The following is a 16,516-nucleotide window of genomic DNA, read 5'->3' as shown; positions in this document are numbered from 1 at the left end:
TTTATCTGGGCACAGAATATTGCAATTGTACATCAGTTTGCTGAATAAATGTTAATTGAGTGGTTTTGTTTGATTTGAAGCTAATATTTCACTAGAGAGTGTCTTTATGAAATTCAGAAACAATCTCAAATAGGATCAGAGCTTGTACTGTAAACATTAGGTAGTTAATGGATCTGTTTTTCATGTGCCTGTGTAAAATTCTGTCCTTGTTCCTAAATCTTTGATGTAATTTTCTCCCATTTGCAAGTATCCTTCAAAGAATGTCCTCTGCAAATTTTGCCCATCTTAGATACAATGGAAATGCATTTAATAAACCCACTCTCCCCCCTGTCTGAATTGATCTGTGTTTCCTAAATATGACAAAGGAGGTGAATGAGAAAAGCAGCCCTGTCAAACTACTTTAAAGAGGAAAACAGGGAGGCAAGAGGAGTAAGCAGGGAACTGTTTTCCTCCTGTATGAATGAGCTGCCCATGCTGTACAATTAAAGTTGCCTCCCCTTCCCCACTTCATATTTTCAGGAAAGGATGCAGACAATCGCTTTTCTGGAGGGGACTTGTCAGAGGAAGTCTACACCTGCCTGCCCTGCAGGGAAGGATGTTCTAATTGTAAAGATGATACTCCCTGCTATGCACAGGAGGACAAGTACTTACGGCTTGCTATCATCTCATTCCAAACGCTCTGTATGCTGCTGGACTTCATAAGCATGCTGGTAGTCTACCATTTTCGCAAAGCAAAGGTAAGCAGCCTTGTTTTGCTTTAATCTTCCTGATCACTGTGTGGTACAGGCTCATCATTTATGTTAGGTGTACAGCTTCCCATTTGGAGGACAGTCTTCTTGGGTAAGGATTACAACTGTTACAACTGTTTCTCAGAAGATGAGATTTCCAAACAGGACTGCTTTGCTTCAAGCACGGAGGAAATTAAATGTGATTTTTGAAAAAATGCTGAGCAGTTATCTCCCAGTGATGTCTCCATATGTTTATAGATGGTCATTAAATATCAAGGAAACCTATCATGTTTGAAGTCATTTTTGAAAGTCAGACCAATAATGCAAGTACCAAGAGGTTCATGGGATTTGTAGTCACTGCATGCTGAAAGTGTCTGCCTGCTTTACCACTGCTGGGAAGGATGTCTGGTTTCAATATATTTGTGACACTAGCTGCACAGTAATTGCACCCAAGAGAAATCTCTAAATAATTCTAGGTCCAAGGGAGTTTAAACTTGATTGTGTAGTGTTTTTTTTCTAAAGTATGGATATATTAAGGAGAATCTGTAAACTGTTGATGTTACACTTCTGTAGTATCTACTAGTCTAATGAACTTTCTGCTTTTATCTCACTCAAAATATATTTATATGTAATATCTCATGCAATCTCACTGTTGCCTCAGTAAATGCAGAATATTCTATGAAACTTTCAATTTACGAAGAAGAAATGAATGGAAGCTGGCACATGTTCACTACCTACATTTGGAAGACGTAGGCGTGCACACAATATGCTGTATTGTTGAAATTAATAGCATCCATTTTCCATAACTAGATAAGCATTTCCATTTTGGTTTTTGGAACACTTGATCCCACAGTCTTCCTAATCCTGCACTGTCTGTGTTACAAATGTGTGGTTCATTTTGAAAGACTTTAATATCCTGGCAGGAAATCACAGAATGAACAGTGACATTCTTCTTTTTTTCTGCTCTTTTCTCTGATTCTGACAGTCTTTGCATTTAATGAATGAATCAATGAATCAAATGATTCAAATTACTAACTTAACTGTATTTATAAAGCTTTTCATTATGAAAAGTGTTTGTAGGCAGTTATTTAGTTGCCTAATGTTAACTTAGCAGTAGAATCTATCTCCAATTCTAAGACATTTTAGTCCTCATGGTAATGTTACTTGCTTTTATTGGCTGTGTAAAACAAACATCATGAAGAAGGAAGTGTTCCTTGTGAGTAAGACTTTTCTCTCTAGTTCTGCAACATGAAAACAGTAGATTACTTCATCTTCAGCTCCTGTAAGTTTGCCTTGATTTGTTTTCTCAATGATGTATCGATTGTTTTATAAGAAATTTATGAATGAAATTAGACATGTTCTTGCTCTTAGAATCATAGAATCATAGAATCACCAAGGTTGGAAAAGACCTTCAAGATCATCCAGTCCAACCGTTCACCTGTTCCCAGTAGCTCCCACTAAACCATGTCCCTCAACACAACATCCAGCCTTTTCAGATGAGTATTTAGATGTGGTTTCCTGCACATGTTCACTACTTTTAAAAAATATTTAGTAAGCACACACAGAAATCTTTTTCACAAAATCTACTGATTAAGAAAGGTACTTTTTTAGTTCTGTGGCAATCAGCCATTCCTCCAAAGTAATATATGAGTAAAGAACCAGACAGGATCTCTGAACATTTAGTACCAACATAAACCAAGAAACATATGCACACCTTTCCTTGTTTCTAAAGAACTTTTCAGTAGTTACAAAAAAAATAAGCCTACTTTTTTTTTTTTTTTTAAAGAATACTTGTTACCCTGAAAGATTTATCATGACGTTTGAACAGGTGAATCAGGCATAAAACAGAATATTTACTACCGTTTTTCCCCAGAAAGAAGGGGAAATCATCATCTTTGTTTCATCAAGAACATATATGCTAGGTCTAAAACGGTTACTAAAGGATCAGCTGTTGGTAAAACATCTGTTGTTCCATTCCCAAAGATCACAGCACTGAGAATAGTGCTTGATGATTTCAACAATTACTTCCAAAGCATTACTGACAGAATATGACGATACAGTTTTCATTCTGACATGATCTTTATTAGTGACCGAGGGTGTAAAAATTATGATCTACAATCAAAATGGTTCTGTGACTGGAGGATCTTGACAAAATGAATGGTACAAATCAGCATAATGGTGACCAGCTTCTAGAAGTCAGCCAGTGCTGAAAGAGCTTCAAAGTCTTCTTAAAGGTTTTCTGAATTGTCACAGAATCACAGAACTGCAGGGGTTGGAAGGGACCTCGAAAGACCATCAAGTCCAACCTGCCTGCTAAAGCTAATACTCTACTATAGGTCACACAGGTAGTTTTCCTTAGACTTCCAAAAAAACTCCTCTACAAAACTACTGAAATATTTACTGTGGAATAAGGCACTGCATACAGTAATAGTAGCAGAGGAGGAATGCAAGATAGGAAATGTGACATCTGCTCTTAAAGAGACTGCCAGTAATGATAGTGAGAGCTACAGACCAGTAGGTCCAACTTGCACACTGAGAAATTAATAGAAATGTTGATAAAGAATGGAGCTATTAGATTCATGAGTAAGTGTGGGATGTAGACTTCTGTGAGAATGTGATTTCCTTTTGAATGTATTTATAACTCTGTGAAGGTGGATTGTTATTAAAGATGAGAGTACTTTTTCCCAGGTCCACTGACAAAAGCTCTTAAAAATGATGATCTCAAGGGGCTTGGTGAGCTGCACTTGTAGCTATGAGAGAGGACAGAGGAAAAAACAGTGCAGCAGATGTGGTTTAGAATCATTTAAGGTGGGGCGATGGTGACGTGTAAGCATATAGTCACTGTTCTGTCTAAGATATAACTACAAGGAGTTCAACAGATCTTTCAAGAGGTTAAAAAAAAGTAAAGTGGACCTTTTACACAACTTACAATTGCTTTATGCCACCCATTGGCACAGAGCATAATGGACTCCAAAGTAGAAATCAGTCCAGAAAGAGTTTAGCAGGAATCGTGTTGGTTATTTAATAACAGTGGGTTTGGTGAAACATCTGGTTCTGGAAATCCGTACTGCTTAAATGGGAGGACAGAGCAGGAAGGACCTTCTGCTGTTCTCCATATTTAGTAATGCAGTACAAGCCATGCCCTGAGATGGGACACTGTACTCTGAGTTAGAAAGCCTTTTATTTTGTCAAAAAAAGAGTTGTCAAATTAGACTTCATTTCTAATCTTGAAATCGTTGTAGTTACAGAAATAAATTTGCACGGTTGTGTTTGGTAGATGGCAAAATGAAGTAGACAAATTAAGATTTAAGGCACTTGTCCAAGGCATAGGTATGGCAATCTATCACTGGCAGCACTGACCAAAATCTTGTATTGCCAACCTATAAGTGAAATTAGTGACTTGAAGTGTTAGCCAGAACTGGCAAACAGTACAAAATGGAACTACAGTAAAATACTGGGAGAAAACTCAGATTGGTGCTGAAGAATTCATTTGAGGCTTTGTCAGATACGGGTGAAACTGACTCAGCAGCACTGAGATTAGCCCAGCAGCAATGTTACTAAACTGCAAGACTCATAAATGGAAAAAAGAACAAGTAGAAAATGTGTCCCTTCGCAGAGAGAAAAGCCAAGAGGGAGAACTCCAAAGTGGTTGAAAATAAAGAAAAAAAAAAAAAGAAAAAATGAATGAAGGCACAAAGGGAATAGCAGAAACTAAACCACTAATGAAAAGCATATTGTTGTGAAAGACAGAGAAACATGAAAAATATAAGAGATAAAGCAGATGCTGCTGCTATAGTGGGAAAAGACAAAGCATTTCAGCAGGGGAGTAAATGGAAGAAATGTGCCAAACAAAGCCAAAAATGAGGATAACATTCACAGCTAATACAGAAAGGAGAGCAAATATGCAGATCACTTCAGAGAAATCTTTAACGATTCTAGACAACCACAATGGCAAACAGTAGTGAAAGCTGAAAAGCCTGGTTATGACATTAACACAAGTTGTAAGAAGCTGAAAAACTCCCAGGTGATGAAGACTGATCAAATCCCATCAGAAATGCTGGTGGCACCTGACAACAGCAGCTTAATGACACTGAGGGATTTGTGCAATGGAGCATGGGAGAAAGAGATTTTTCCTCAACAGTGGGAACACTGAACTGTTATCTGAGTGCCGCAACAGGATGATCTTGCTGAATGCCACAGCTGGGGAGACACTGAGGAGTCTGCAAGATGATACGAAGGGACGTAAAGTGACAGTGGATGCAGAACAAGGATCAGGCTCAACTGAGGCATTCATTACTTTGGATAGATTAGAAGAGTGTGCTAGCAATTGGAGAGGAGTGTATAAGCTAATAGGCTCCCCTTATTTCTTTGATTTTCAAAAGGCTTTGATAGACTGAGGGCATCTTGCAGAACATTTCAGCTCTGTGGACTCAGATCTACGTGGCTGTGTGCAGAGGTATAAAACGTTCTCCAAGTTTTAACAACTAATAAAAAAAAATCAACTCAAGATGAGCAGTAGCAAATGTTGTGTGCTATGCTGTTGTTATTGACTGGATAATGCAAAGATTGCTACTAAAATTAGGTCTAAAATGTATAAGGCTAACCTAACAAAAATAGCTGGATAAGCAAGGACAGAAATTGCTGATGTTAAAACAAAAATTCTCAAATCTGAGAAGCTGAACAGTGATTTTAAAAGAAAAATTATCAACAAAATAGGAAAATTCATCAATGTGAATAGAGTTATGTGAACTAGAGGGGAGCTCGAGAAGGGAGTAACCATCTGCAGTACTGATAAAACACAATGTGAGGGCAGCAGAGCTAGACAGCACAAGGAAGAAACAAAATGGTTAAGAAATTCTTCTATTTCAAGGTTAGAGTAGTTTTTCAAGGGCTAAAGATCTACTAAAGCCTTGGAGAGGAAGCCAGCTTCCTCATGATCAAGTTCTTCCAAATGTACTGGACTAGAGAAAGAAGAAAAAAGTGTTCATCAGCTGTCAAACTGTCTTTGAAAGTATCTGAAAGAAGTATCTGAAAGAAAATAACTGACCTTCGCATAGTGGCATGCCCATTCAAACACGGAGCTATGAGGTAAATACAGCTGCTGTGAGGAATCATCGTTGCCTTTAAAACTGGTAAGAACCTCTGCTGGAAAAGAAAACAGAGGCTGACCTCAGTCCTGGAGTGGCAGAGAGTAACTGCTGCTTCAGCCCTGGACTTGAAGGAGAGTGTTACACTCACTGGCCTTGGCTCACACTGGGTCTTTGCTGCCAACTCTCATTCAGAAATGCCTCGGAGAAGACGCACTGAAGACAAGCTGCCATAATCTGTCCTTGCCATTCGCTGCTGTGCTGCTGGTTTCTGTGTGGATAGGGGAACCGTGGGCATTCGGGAGGAGACCTTTTCTAGTTTTGTTCTTTCTACATTCCTAACATGTAAGTGGGCCTGTTAAAATTGCTGCAGCCAGCACATTTGGAAAGACTGGTTTTGGATCTTACAAGTAATATGAAATTGTTTAGAAGAGATTATTCGAAACAGCAGTTTGGAATGATATTTTTATGTGGCATTAATGATACAGGACAGCTGTAGGTCACATTGAAATGAAGGACTCTGCCCCATTCAAAACCATGACTGCTCCCAAATAATATAAATATATAATTAAAACACTTTTTATTGAATTATTTTTTGTTTCCCATTTATGTGGACTGAAAGAATAAATTTTAAAAAAGCACTTTTAATGGGAGGAGAAAAAAATGTGCAGCATAGATGGAGTGCTGATCAAATGAAAACTTGCAGTTAACAAGACCACACTGCTAATAATCAACAAGCTTCGATAATTTTATCTCTCTTGGGGGAGCTGTGGCAAATGACAGCAACTGAATGTCCATTATGTCATTTTTACGCTTTGTTTTTATTCCAATTTCCAGTGATTGGAGTTCAGGAGGACTAGATTTCATATTACTGCTTTCTCATTCCTATTTTTCCTCCAGTGTAAATCCATTTAAATGTTCTGCTAAATATGATTTAAAAACCATGAAGATAGGCCTTAAACAACGCCCTTTTAAACACTGCATGAAATGCCACATAGATGGAAAGAGAACATATAAATGAATGCTGTAATTCCCCTTCCTGAGAAATCAAGAATTTCTTTTCCCCCTTACTGCAATTATGATAGGATGCAGTAATTCAGAGTGAGATAATCACAAGCTATTGATGTGTGATACATCTTTAAATATTAAAGCATGCTGGCTTTGCAAACATACCTTTTTCTCTAATGTAAATCAACCAGTCTTTCCTCTTTTTTAACTCTGCAGTGGCATCTTGAAGTGCTTTTGCCTGGATGCCTTTCATCTTTGGTGAACATTCTGCTTTTTTCTCCCTAGACACCAATTTCTGACATTTCCGCTCAAGTGGAAACTTGATAGAGGGAAAAGATGTTCTGCAGTTGGAGCAGCTGCCTTTGCATACTGTGCTGGTGGGCATACCTGACAGTTCTCAGCACATACAGGCTCTGTGCATTTTTTCTTTATCACATCTTCGAGTGAATACGTACTTTCTTGTGATTTCTCAGGGAAGTTCATTGTAGTCTTGAGTATTCAGCTTTAAAGGCATTGATGATGTTATTTTCAAAATAGCTATGGCTTTTAGTGGAATTCTCATATCCTTTATTCATAAAACAGAAATCATAAAATGTCCTTTCCTATTTTTCTGCATAGTTAAGATATGCCTGTAGGGATGCTGTACCTTTTTTAACTCTCACATAAATTATTGCAGAATGCCATATTGAAAAGATAAGTGTGCAGGCTGCTAGCCTGTGTTAGCCTGTGTTAGTTGAAAATCAGAAATGATGTACTGCCTGCTGGAGCTCCCACAGACAGTGAATGTTGGGAGGCATGGCTGCGGCAGTTGTTATTGCCCTCTGTTGTGTCATTCACTTCAAAAGGACAAAGGTTTCAAATCTGCATCTATTTGCATTCTAATACATGGTTTAGGGGAATTAAGTGTTTGTGAATAGAAAAATGCACCTATTTCCACTTCATGCACAGAAGGCTCCAGGTCACACTGACGTGTGAAGAAAATGAAGATCTTTATATAAAAAGTATTGATTATTTCCAGTCCTTTCTTCTAAGGAAAAGATAATGAGAAAGAGCAAGGCTCACCACAAAATTAGAATTGTAGGCGATGGACGGGACCTCTGGGGATTATGAAGTTCAGCCCCTCTGCTAAAGCAGGTTCCTTACAGTAGGAGCATGTCCAGGCAGTTCAGAAATGCATCCAGGTAGGTTTTGAGTATCTCCAGAGAAGGAGACTCCACAAGCTCTCTGGGCAGCATATTCTGGTGCTTTGTCATCTTCACCGTAAAGAACTTTTTCTCATGTTTGTACAGAGCTTCCTGTGTTGCAGTTTTTGCCTGTTGCCCCTTGTCCTGTCACTGCAGGCAGGGTCAACTCTAACAGACAAGGCAGATCTTGAAAAATACTTTTTTTATTTTAAAAAAAAAAAAAAGCTCTAATGATCCAAAACCCACAATCTTCTCTTTATATCTTCATATTAAGCCAGTTTTTGTCTCGACAAGGTGAATAGTACATCTCAGGGGCCATCCAGAATGCATGGAAAGATTATAGGGCTGTATGCTGCCTTTGAAATGGCAGGAATTGGCAGTAGAGTATGACACATTTGCTCCACTTTGGTTTTCTGAGTGATCCCTGACCTATAGCTTCTTAGACTTAATGTCTTACTGTTCAGAACCTTGCAGTCTGAGAATCCTTGTTGCTTTCTGTTCCACTAATGTTCCACAAAGCTCTGCAGCATTGATATCATTGATATCCACTGTTAAAGTGAATGGAGCTGTTAAGAGCACTTCCACAGCAGCATGCTGGCTGGGAAGATGGGGAGGGAGACAAGGCTGTGGTAGCCTTGAATGCTAATCTAAGTTTAATTGTATTATGTAACAATTTCACTTTTAAAGTAAATGTAAAATAACTATAATTTAATCCTTGGATTTCAGAATGTATTTCCCAGCAACAACAAAAATTATATCATAAGATTATGTCACCAAAGCAGTTTTGGAGCTAGAAATTAAACTAGACGGAGGAAATTGCTAGGTCTTTTGTTCATCTGTCTTTGGTTCTTGATGACTCTTGCATATGTGTCCCTCTCAGGGAAGCTGAGTAAACTGGATGGACTGTCACACAAGGATAAGCTTTCGCCACTGATTCTTTGATGGAATAATCTCAGGGTAGTTGCATTTACCTGAAATTTCATTTGGACTTGTGAACAGACATTTATGGATTTGTTGGGAGTAGACTTCCTGTTGTGTCAGCAGAGTATCTGTGACATTATTTATTTATCCTGCTATTTGTCTTGGAGTTATATGCTGCTGTGAACGTTTCTTGTTCAATCAGTAGCAATAGCAAAGTCCCTAGTGACATGTACAAAGACTCTGGCATGCCTCCTTTCCAAGAGCAGACTTTTGTCTGAGCTAGGACTTCTTTTTGTTAGAACCACCATAGTGTAGGCTCAGAAGAACTATTCCAAGTATGAGCTCATCTTGTAGGGGAGGGACTTTTCAACCTGCTAGTCTTTCTAGTTTAGCAGTGGCAATTACAGACTTCATGAGGTTTTTGTCTCTGGAAGAAGATTCTGTAAGGGATTTCCTGAGCATCCGTGCCTTTGGCTGATAGAGAGGGCAGAGGTTTGGAGACTATATTTAACTGCAGTCACCACAGATCATTCAGATTAAAACACATGCCTGTTCTTTATTCTGTTCATCATTACTTTATGTAAAAGCAAAATGTTCAGAGATCTCAAGCAGTGACTTTTCTTTAGGACTTTGTGTTGTGAACACAGATTACTTTCTGCTTCTCCTATTCCTTCCCTCTATCTGGAATAAAATTTTTATGTTTTCTTCTGACAACTTCTCATCAGTATCAGGATAATTGAAAAGAAACCTTGATTTCCTCCCAGTTCCCTCAAAGATGTCCCAGGTACTGCTTCCTTAGTTACTGTAGCAACCCCCTTGTTATCCAGCATCTTGCTGGACTCACTTTGTCTCCAGCTATGTCTAGGTCTTAACTGAGGTCTTTCAGAGTTCCCGTGTATGTATGTGTCTTTTGTCAGCCCACAGAGCTCAGATCCTTGCCTCAGCTTGCTTTCTTGTGTCTTAGCTACTGCAGTGTCCTTTCAATTGGTCTTGGCAAATGCAGTCATGGCCTGCTTATATCTGTTCATTATGATGCTACAAGCAAGTTTCTGTCCTGCTGCTTTGCATTTTCCTCATTGTATAACTCTGTGGGCAGCGTACATGAGCTTTCTGCTTTCAAGATCCCCCATGAGTTTTTCCCTCTCTACTCTTGCCCTTTATTTGATGCGGAAATGCTGAAACCATCCTCCATCATCATCTTGCCACATTTTTCAAACACTTCTCCTTTATCCCTCATACTTTACCCATGCCTGGCAGGGGCTTCATGAGAGCATCCGCTGCTCTCCACGTCATGTGTTCAGATTCAGGGCCTTACAAAGTATGGTACTATGATTGGAGCACTGATAGGCAAGGAATACTGGCTGCTCATTACAATAAGTACTGTTGCCTTGTCGCTCCGTTGTTCTTCCCATCTGTCCTTTCCCATCTGTTGTCCATTAGCTAAACTCTAATATTGTGGAGGAAAGACAGTCTTTCTTACCTTCTCGTGCAGAGCCTACAGTAACTTAAGGCTGACTTGAGGCTGAGTCTTTCTGCCACACAGTGGCAGGAAGAATAATGAAACTATATAGAATTATAGAATGATAGAATTGCTTGGGTTGGAAGGGACCCCTAACCCACCTGTATACATGCAGCAGTTTTTCCTTTAAGGGTAAGTGTGCTTTTATTTTCATGAAAATATATAACCCCTAATCTCAGCTTTTTAGTAAGAGGTCTTTTACTATAATAAATTTTGAAGAGATGAAAAATGTCACCATTTGGGAGGTCTGCATTTCTCAAATCCAGTCATACGCTGTAAGTTTGGAGCGGTTTGGTCATTTGGTTCTCATAAAGGGAAAGTAAGTAAAATAAACTGGCATTGGATTTAAAGCCTTCAGAATTGTGAGGTTTTTGGTTTTTTTTTAATTTAATTTAATTTAATTTGAAATTAGTATAATGATCTTCATCTACAGTCCATTTGCCTTCTCAGTCATGTGAATAATGAGCTTTTTTTCTCTTTATTCAATTTATTTTAACTTTTATTACATCATTCTCAGTTTGTTTCCTCAAAGATATTAAGAGCTTTGAGCCTTGCAAACGGTGTTTTTTCTCCTGTCATTTGCCATAAACTATTTCTTCCCGTGATTGAGCTACAATTTATACTGACTTTTTAGTGAGCTGCGGTAGTGTCGCCTGTAATAGGCAATGCCATGTTGAGTAAAAAAGCTGAAACACAATTTATGTGTTCCAACACTACTTGTAAACTGAATTAGGTGAACATGCACACTGAGCCTTACCTCCTGCTAGTGTAATACAGAGTTTTAATCCATCAGATTTTTATATATTCTATTGGTCTCTTGCTGTATCAATGCTATATCAATGTGTCACATTTATATCAATAATAATGTGAATCATATTCTTGAAGAGCATGATGTCGTTTTGTCTTCCTTTATCTTCATTTTTGAATTAATTTAATGCAGGCTGTTTAGTGATCCAGGACTTTGATGATCATTATCTTACATTTTCAACTTTTAAATTACTAAGGATGTGAATAAACTGAAACAGAACATGAACATTATTTACCTCTTCACTGATTTTTCTTTTTCTGCAGATGCATTATACTTTGATGAGACCAAGTTATGCTGATTTTAGCTGAAGGAATTCCTGGTCTTATAACAAAGATGTCTGAGGGACATTAATTATTTTCACTTTAAAAGTTATTTTCCAATGATAATACTTTTTCAAGTTATCTGTACTGTAGATGGTGTACTGCCACTTACATGCAGCAGATTTTATGCTTCAAAATCAGAACAATTTCTCTCCATCATGATATATCATAGCAGATTTCATTACTCATATAACAGAAAGGAACAAGGACCACATGAATTGGAAAATAAAGTATTTGGGGATTTCTTGGTTGCCTGACATCTTGTGCACTTTTAATGAAATTGGTTTCTGATTGATGGCTGCTTGACCTTTTGCTTTTCTTGTTGTTTTTTTTTTTCTTCTAAGTAAAAAGTAAATTTAATAATTATGTTCTATTTGGGTTCAGCTGTAACTAGCAATAGGAAAAAAAAAATGACCTCTGCATAAGTATTTTTTAAAGTGTAGTGAAAAAAACATGAGGATTGTATTTATTTAATTTAGGAATATTGCACAAAACTGCAAATGCCAGAAGATTCTGACAACTTGCCAATACAGCTTAAGTGGAAAAATGTAACTGTGGGCCTATCTTTGGAAATTTGGCCTTTGCTGTGATATTTACTGTATCTGCAATCCATATTCAATTAGGAGATTATTTCTCAAAGAGAACAATTGTCATTAAAAGTGTCTGTCAGTTTGTAAAGAGGCTGAGGGCATGGAATTTCACACTGAATATTTTGCAAAGAAATCTCCAAAAGAGATGCAACCATTTCTACCTTGAAGTGAAAAGCATTTTCTGCAGCTACTTGTGAATGAGTTGCTTGAATTTTGTAAGACAGTCAGCGATAATGAAGTTAGACTTGTTAAGGCAATTGAAAATTCCCTTTTACTGAGTAGCAGTTCTAATCATTCCTTGAATTTATCACAAAGGAAATAAAAAACAATGGTTTACTTTCCTGCTTACTTTGACTGACTTTGTACCCTGACATTTAGAAATCCAGTGCTAATTGTGGCTGCTGCATTTTCTGCATTACTTACTCTGCCAAGAATTGTAATGCAGTGTATTTTATTCCTTTTTATCCATCATTTTAGCTTTTTGCTTTGTTACACTTGATGCAACTTGGCCAGTTATGCTTTTTTGTTTGGTTGGTTTTTTATTTCCTTGTGCCAATAATTGTTAAGCATTTGTTTATGACCCTCTAGCAATACCCAAGAGGCACAAAGGACTTTAGTAATGTGAATTGCTGTAGAAATTGTGTCACTTTCTGAGATCTGGAGATAGGGAATTATTATTTATCTCAAACATTACTGACGTTCTCTACATAGACTGAAGACTGAGCAAATTCAAAGGCATAGAGCAGCCCTTGACTAAAAAAATAATGGTTTTTGCAGCTTTGTTCAGGAAAACGTACTCTGCTAAAGCATATTGGTAGGGGAGAAACAGAAGGGAGTTCTGGGAATATCCGTGCTGACTAGGAGGTACCCACCGGCTCATTAGTTTCACCATCTGCAGTAAATTTCTAAGTTAAGAGGTAGACTTGCAATAGTGTACATGGAATTGAGGAATAGTTACTTCCTACATTAGAGAAAGATTTGGGAGCAAACCAAAAAGTGCAGTAGCACTGAAACACTGCATTCGAAGTGTTGTGATCTAAATGTGATCTGCCTTTCATGCTACTATCTAATGATGTCTCCAGTGAGTTAGAATATGTACTTGCTCCCCAGCCTTTATAGTTATCACTTCAGTTTTCCTCCCTCTGTTTTGGTCAGTTTCTTTATCAGGCAGATGCAGATCCTACTTGGAACAGAGAGCAAAACTCCATCTTTATTGCTTCAAACAATACAGTTCTGGCTCCTTCAGATCCAAGATTGGAAGCAGCAATCAGCTAGAAAACATTGCTGAAACCCAGTCTTAAAGTGCGATTGGTGGTGATCTATGCCTTGTCTTGTTATCATTTTCTTAAGAAATCCATGTTCATATGTTTGTCTCCAAGTCTTTATCTGGAGAAGTAGGCTGGCTGAAAAATAGTAGGCAGTTCCAGTGGAATACGAGCCAGTGGTGAGCTCTCCTCACAGTTCAGGAAAACCATATACCAGAAAGCAGAAGCACAGCCAGGAGGCGAAATAAAGTTTGTTAACTCCTCTCTGTTCTGTGGGACTGCTCCTAGAACACTGAGTCCAGTTCTGAACTTTGGGGAAACACGCTATAGCCTATAAAGCTATAGATGTCACACTCATAACGGAATCAGAATGATCTACATGCTAATCATCTGCGTGCCACTGAAGTAGTTGAACCTCAGTCATGTTATTTTTTTGTGCACTGAGTGGTCATGATCTGCTGTATATTTCCATAACGTGTTGGGATTTTACCCGTTATTTTACTAAAAGTGTATGAAAAGAATCTTATATATTCCACTTGAGCGTGCTCTTTCTCTTTCATGCTTTCTTTTTCTGTGCAAGTCTTCAGTTCTCAAAGCATGTTGTAGCCCTGGTCCTGCTGGCTTCGATTAGTTCTGTGAGTTACTCTGTACTAAAGGGTACTGTTGGGATCCTTCTGTCTCAGCTGGACTGCATTCCTGATTGCTTCACAGAACACCACAAAACTGATGAATGGTTTGTTTTCTGTAACAACATTTTTGGTTTGTTTTTATTAATGAGAAAAAGATACGTGAGAAAGCTTACAAGTATCTATGTTTTTGTAATAAGCAGTGAGTAAAGCTTTCTGTAAAAGAACTGCTCCAGAAAGACAGCTATGTTTGCTTCACAGGAGAACAGAAGTAGTGTGCCAGCCTTTAATCCTGGTCTTTCCAATTCAGAATGGTGAAATGTCTCTGACTATCCTTGTGTTTGGACTCCCCCCCAACCCAGGAGGGCCCCCTTCTCACTGGCTTAGACCTCAGCAACATGACTTTGCTATTCCTGCCCTTGACCTAGGCTCTGTCTCCGCTCTATTGCAGCATCTTGATAGACCAGCTGAAAGTACCTGCCATGGAGTGACCTTGACTCATTGTCTACAAAGACAGTTTCATTGCAGCTACTCTTGAACTTGTTTATACAAGAAACATGCTATGTCGTGTGGTGTGACATCACTTGGCATGACTGAGCAGCCTGGGTTGCAGAGTTGTAGTCAAATCCTGAATCTCACATAGGGGTGATAACTAACCTCTGAGCTGTTCATGACCTGGAGTGTATCTTGCTTTTGTGAATATTTTTAACTTTTTAACTACTTTAAATCATCAGTCATGTAATTCTGAGTAGACACTGAGGGGCAAATGGTCAGTAGCATTTCAGCTGTTCATAGCTACATCCCTGAGCTCAAGAACTGGCAACACTTCTTGTCTTGTCCTCTTGGAGCTGGAGAGCCAATCCATCCTGCAGGGGTTGTGTAATGAGGGTATGTCGTCAGTTCTGAGCCTGCGCTACTGCCCAAGTCACACTTACAGTCAGATTTTCTGCAGACGCCTCTTGGAGCATTTAACCTGCAGATGCAAAACATATTACTGTGCGTAGTGTTTTTCTGTGTAGATCTAACATGACATAGTGATTCAGAAGTTAAGAAGCCGACCAACCAGGGGCCTGTATGTCCTCACACTACTTTGTTACTGGCTAGAATTTACTAACAGGTACTTAACACAGTCTTGCATTTTTCCAGCTGGTTCTTTTGATAGCTTCACATGAAACAATTGATGCCAGTTTGCTTACACTTCTCACATGGTTGAGAACTTGCATTAGATTTGCTGGAATTATGTCATTGTTCATTGCAGAAATTGAGGATGGTAGTTGCTCTCCAAGAAACTCCATCTCACGATGAAAAAGAAGCCAATACTTACCTAGTTTTCACCTTTATCATAATGCATGCCATACTATTTTAATTGCATCCTTCTTGTTTTCACTGTTGCTGGATGAAGGCCGGATTGCAGATAATTCCTAGTTCAGTCAACCTCATTCTTAAAATAAGACTTAAAATAACATCTTTTTTTTTTTTAATCATGAATATCTCAATTAAAAAGCAAACAAATGTGAAGAATGTGGAAAATCACTGATAGTAAGTATAAAAATTTCTATGATGTTAGAAGTAAAATATATTTCAGTGTAACTTATGTGTCAGCAATATGCAACCTTTGAGATGGGGAAAAAACAGAAAGGACAAATTTTCTGATGCAAATAAGTAAACATGGGAAATGAGCAAACAAGCTAAACAGCAAATAAGCAAACTGTACAGAAGGTGGACAGCCAGAGAAATAAATAAAAATACAATAACAAACAAACAGCAAAATAAATGCCAACAAGGCAAATGCAAAGCAAAACAAACAAACAAACAAGCAACTGATAAGGAAGAGAAAAAGAAATGAAGCTGATGTTACATGCCAGTGGAAGAAAATTCCACTGGACTTTGTCCTAAAGTGCCCTGAAGTCTGGGAGGTTTTTAATTGTGCAGATGGCATAGGTGGAGAGCGAATGGTGGAGGCTATGGAATGCCATTTAGTGTTCCATTCTTTAATTTGCTTCCTTTAAAGTTTTTTTCCATGACTTGTGTGACCATACTTGCTGCTATGTATGTTTTAGAGTCCTATAGAAACAAGTATTTGTGGTGCTGCCTATAGCCGTGCCTTTGGTGCCAGTGTTTGCAAAGTTACTGGGGGCAAATTTTAATCTTTTCTAAACTTTCTAATCTTTTTTTCTTGTGTGCTGCACAGAAGTTTTATGTCTTGCTCATGCTGAAGTTGCACATTAATTAGAAATGCCAGCTAACCATAATATCATTTATAGTTTATAAAAATATATGCAATTTCTGTTCTACGTGCTATAGCAGTGTGCATGATTCATTCGCCACAAACATTCAAGCTGTAAAATGAGTCATTCTTAATTAAATAACCTGAAAATATTTTATTTAATGGCTTCATAACTGACACCTGAACATTCACTTCCAGCTTTTTGCTGTTGTATCAGAAGTGTCTGCAGAAAG

General features: G+C 38.2%; 1 protein-coding gene across 1 annotated transcript in view; it reads left to right on the top strand.

Moving 5' to 3' along the window:
* The window catches only part of GPR158 (G protein-coupled receptor 158), a 182,786-nt gene that overhangs the window by 80,124 nt on the left and 86,146 nt on the right, over positions 1–16,516 (top strand). The window contains exon 4 of the mRNA XM_048950958.1: positions 520–737. Within this exon, the coding sequence (XP_048806915.1) occupies positions 520–737 (218 nt within the window). The remainder of the gene's footprint in view (positions 1–519; positions 738–16,516) is intronic.

This window comes from Lagopus muta, chromosome 7 (assembly GCF_023343835.1).
Source record: "Lagopus muta isolate bLagMut1 chromosome 7, bLagMut1 primary, whole genome shotgun sequence".
Classification (NCBI taxonomy): domain Eukaryota; kingdom Metazoa; phylum Chordata; class Aves; order Galliformes; family Phasianidae; genus Lagopus; species Lagopus muta.
This window is presented reverse-complemented; position numbering and strand designations above follow the sequence as displayed.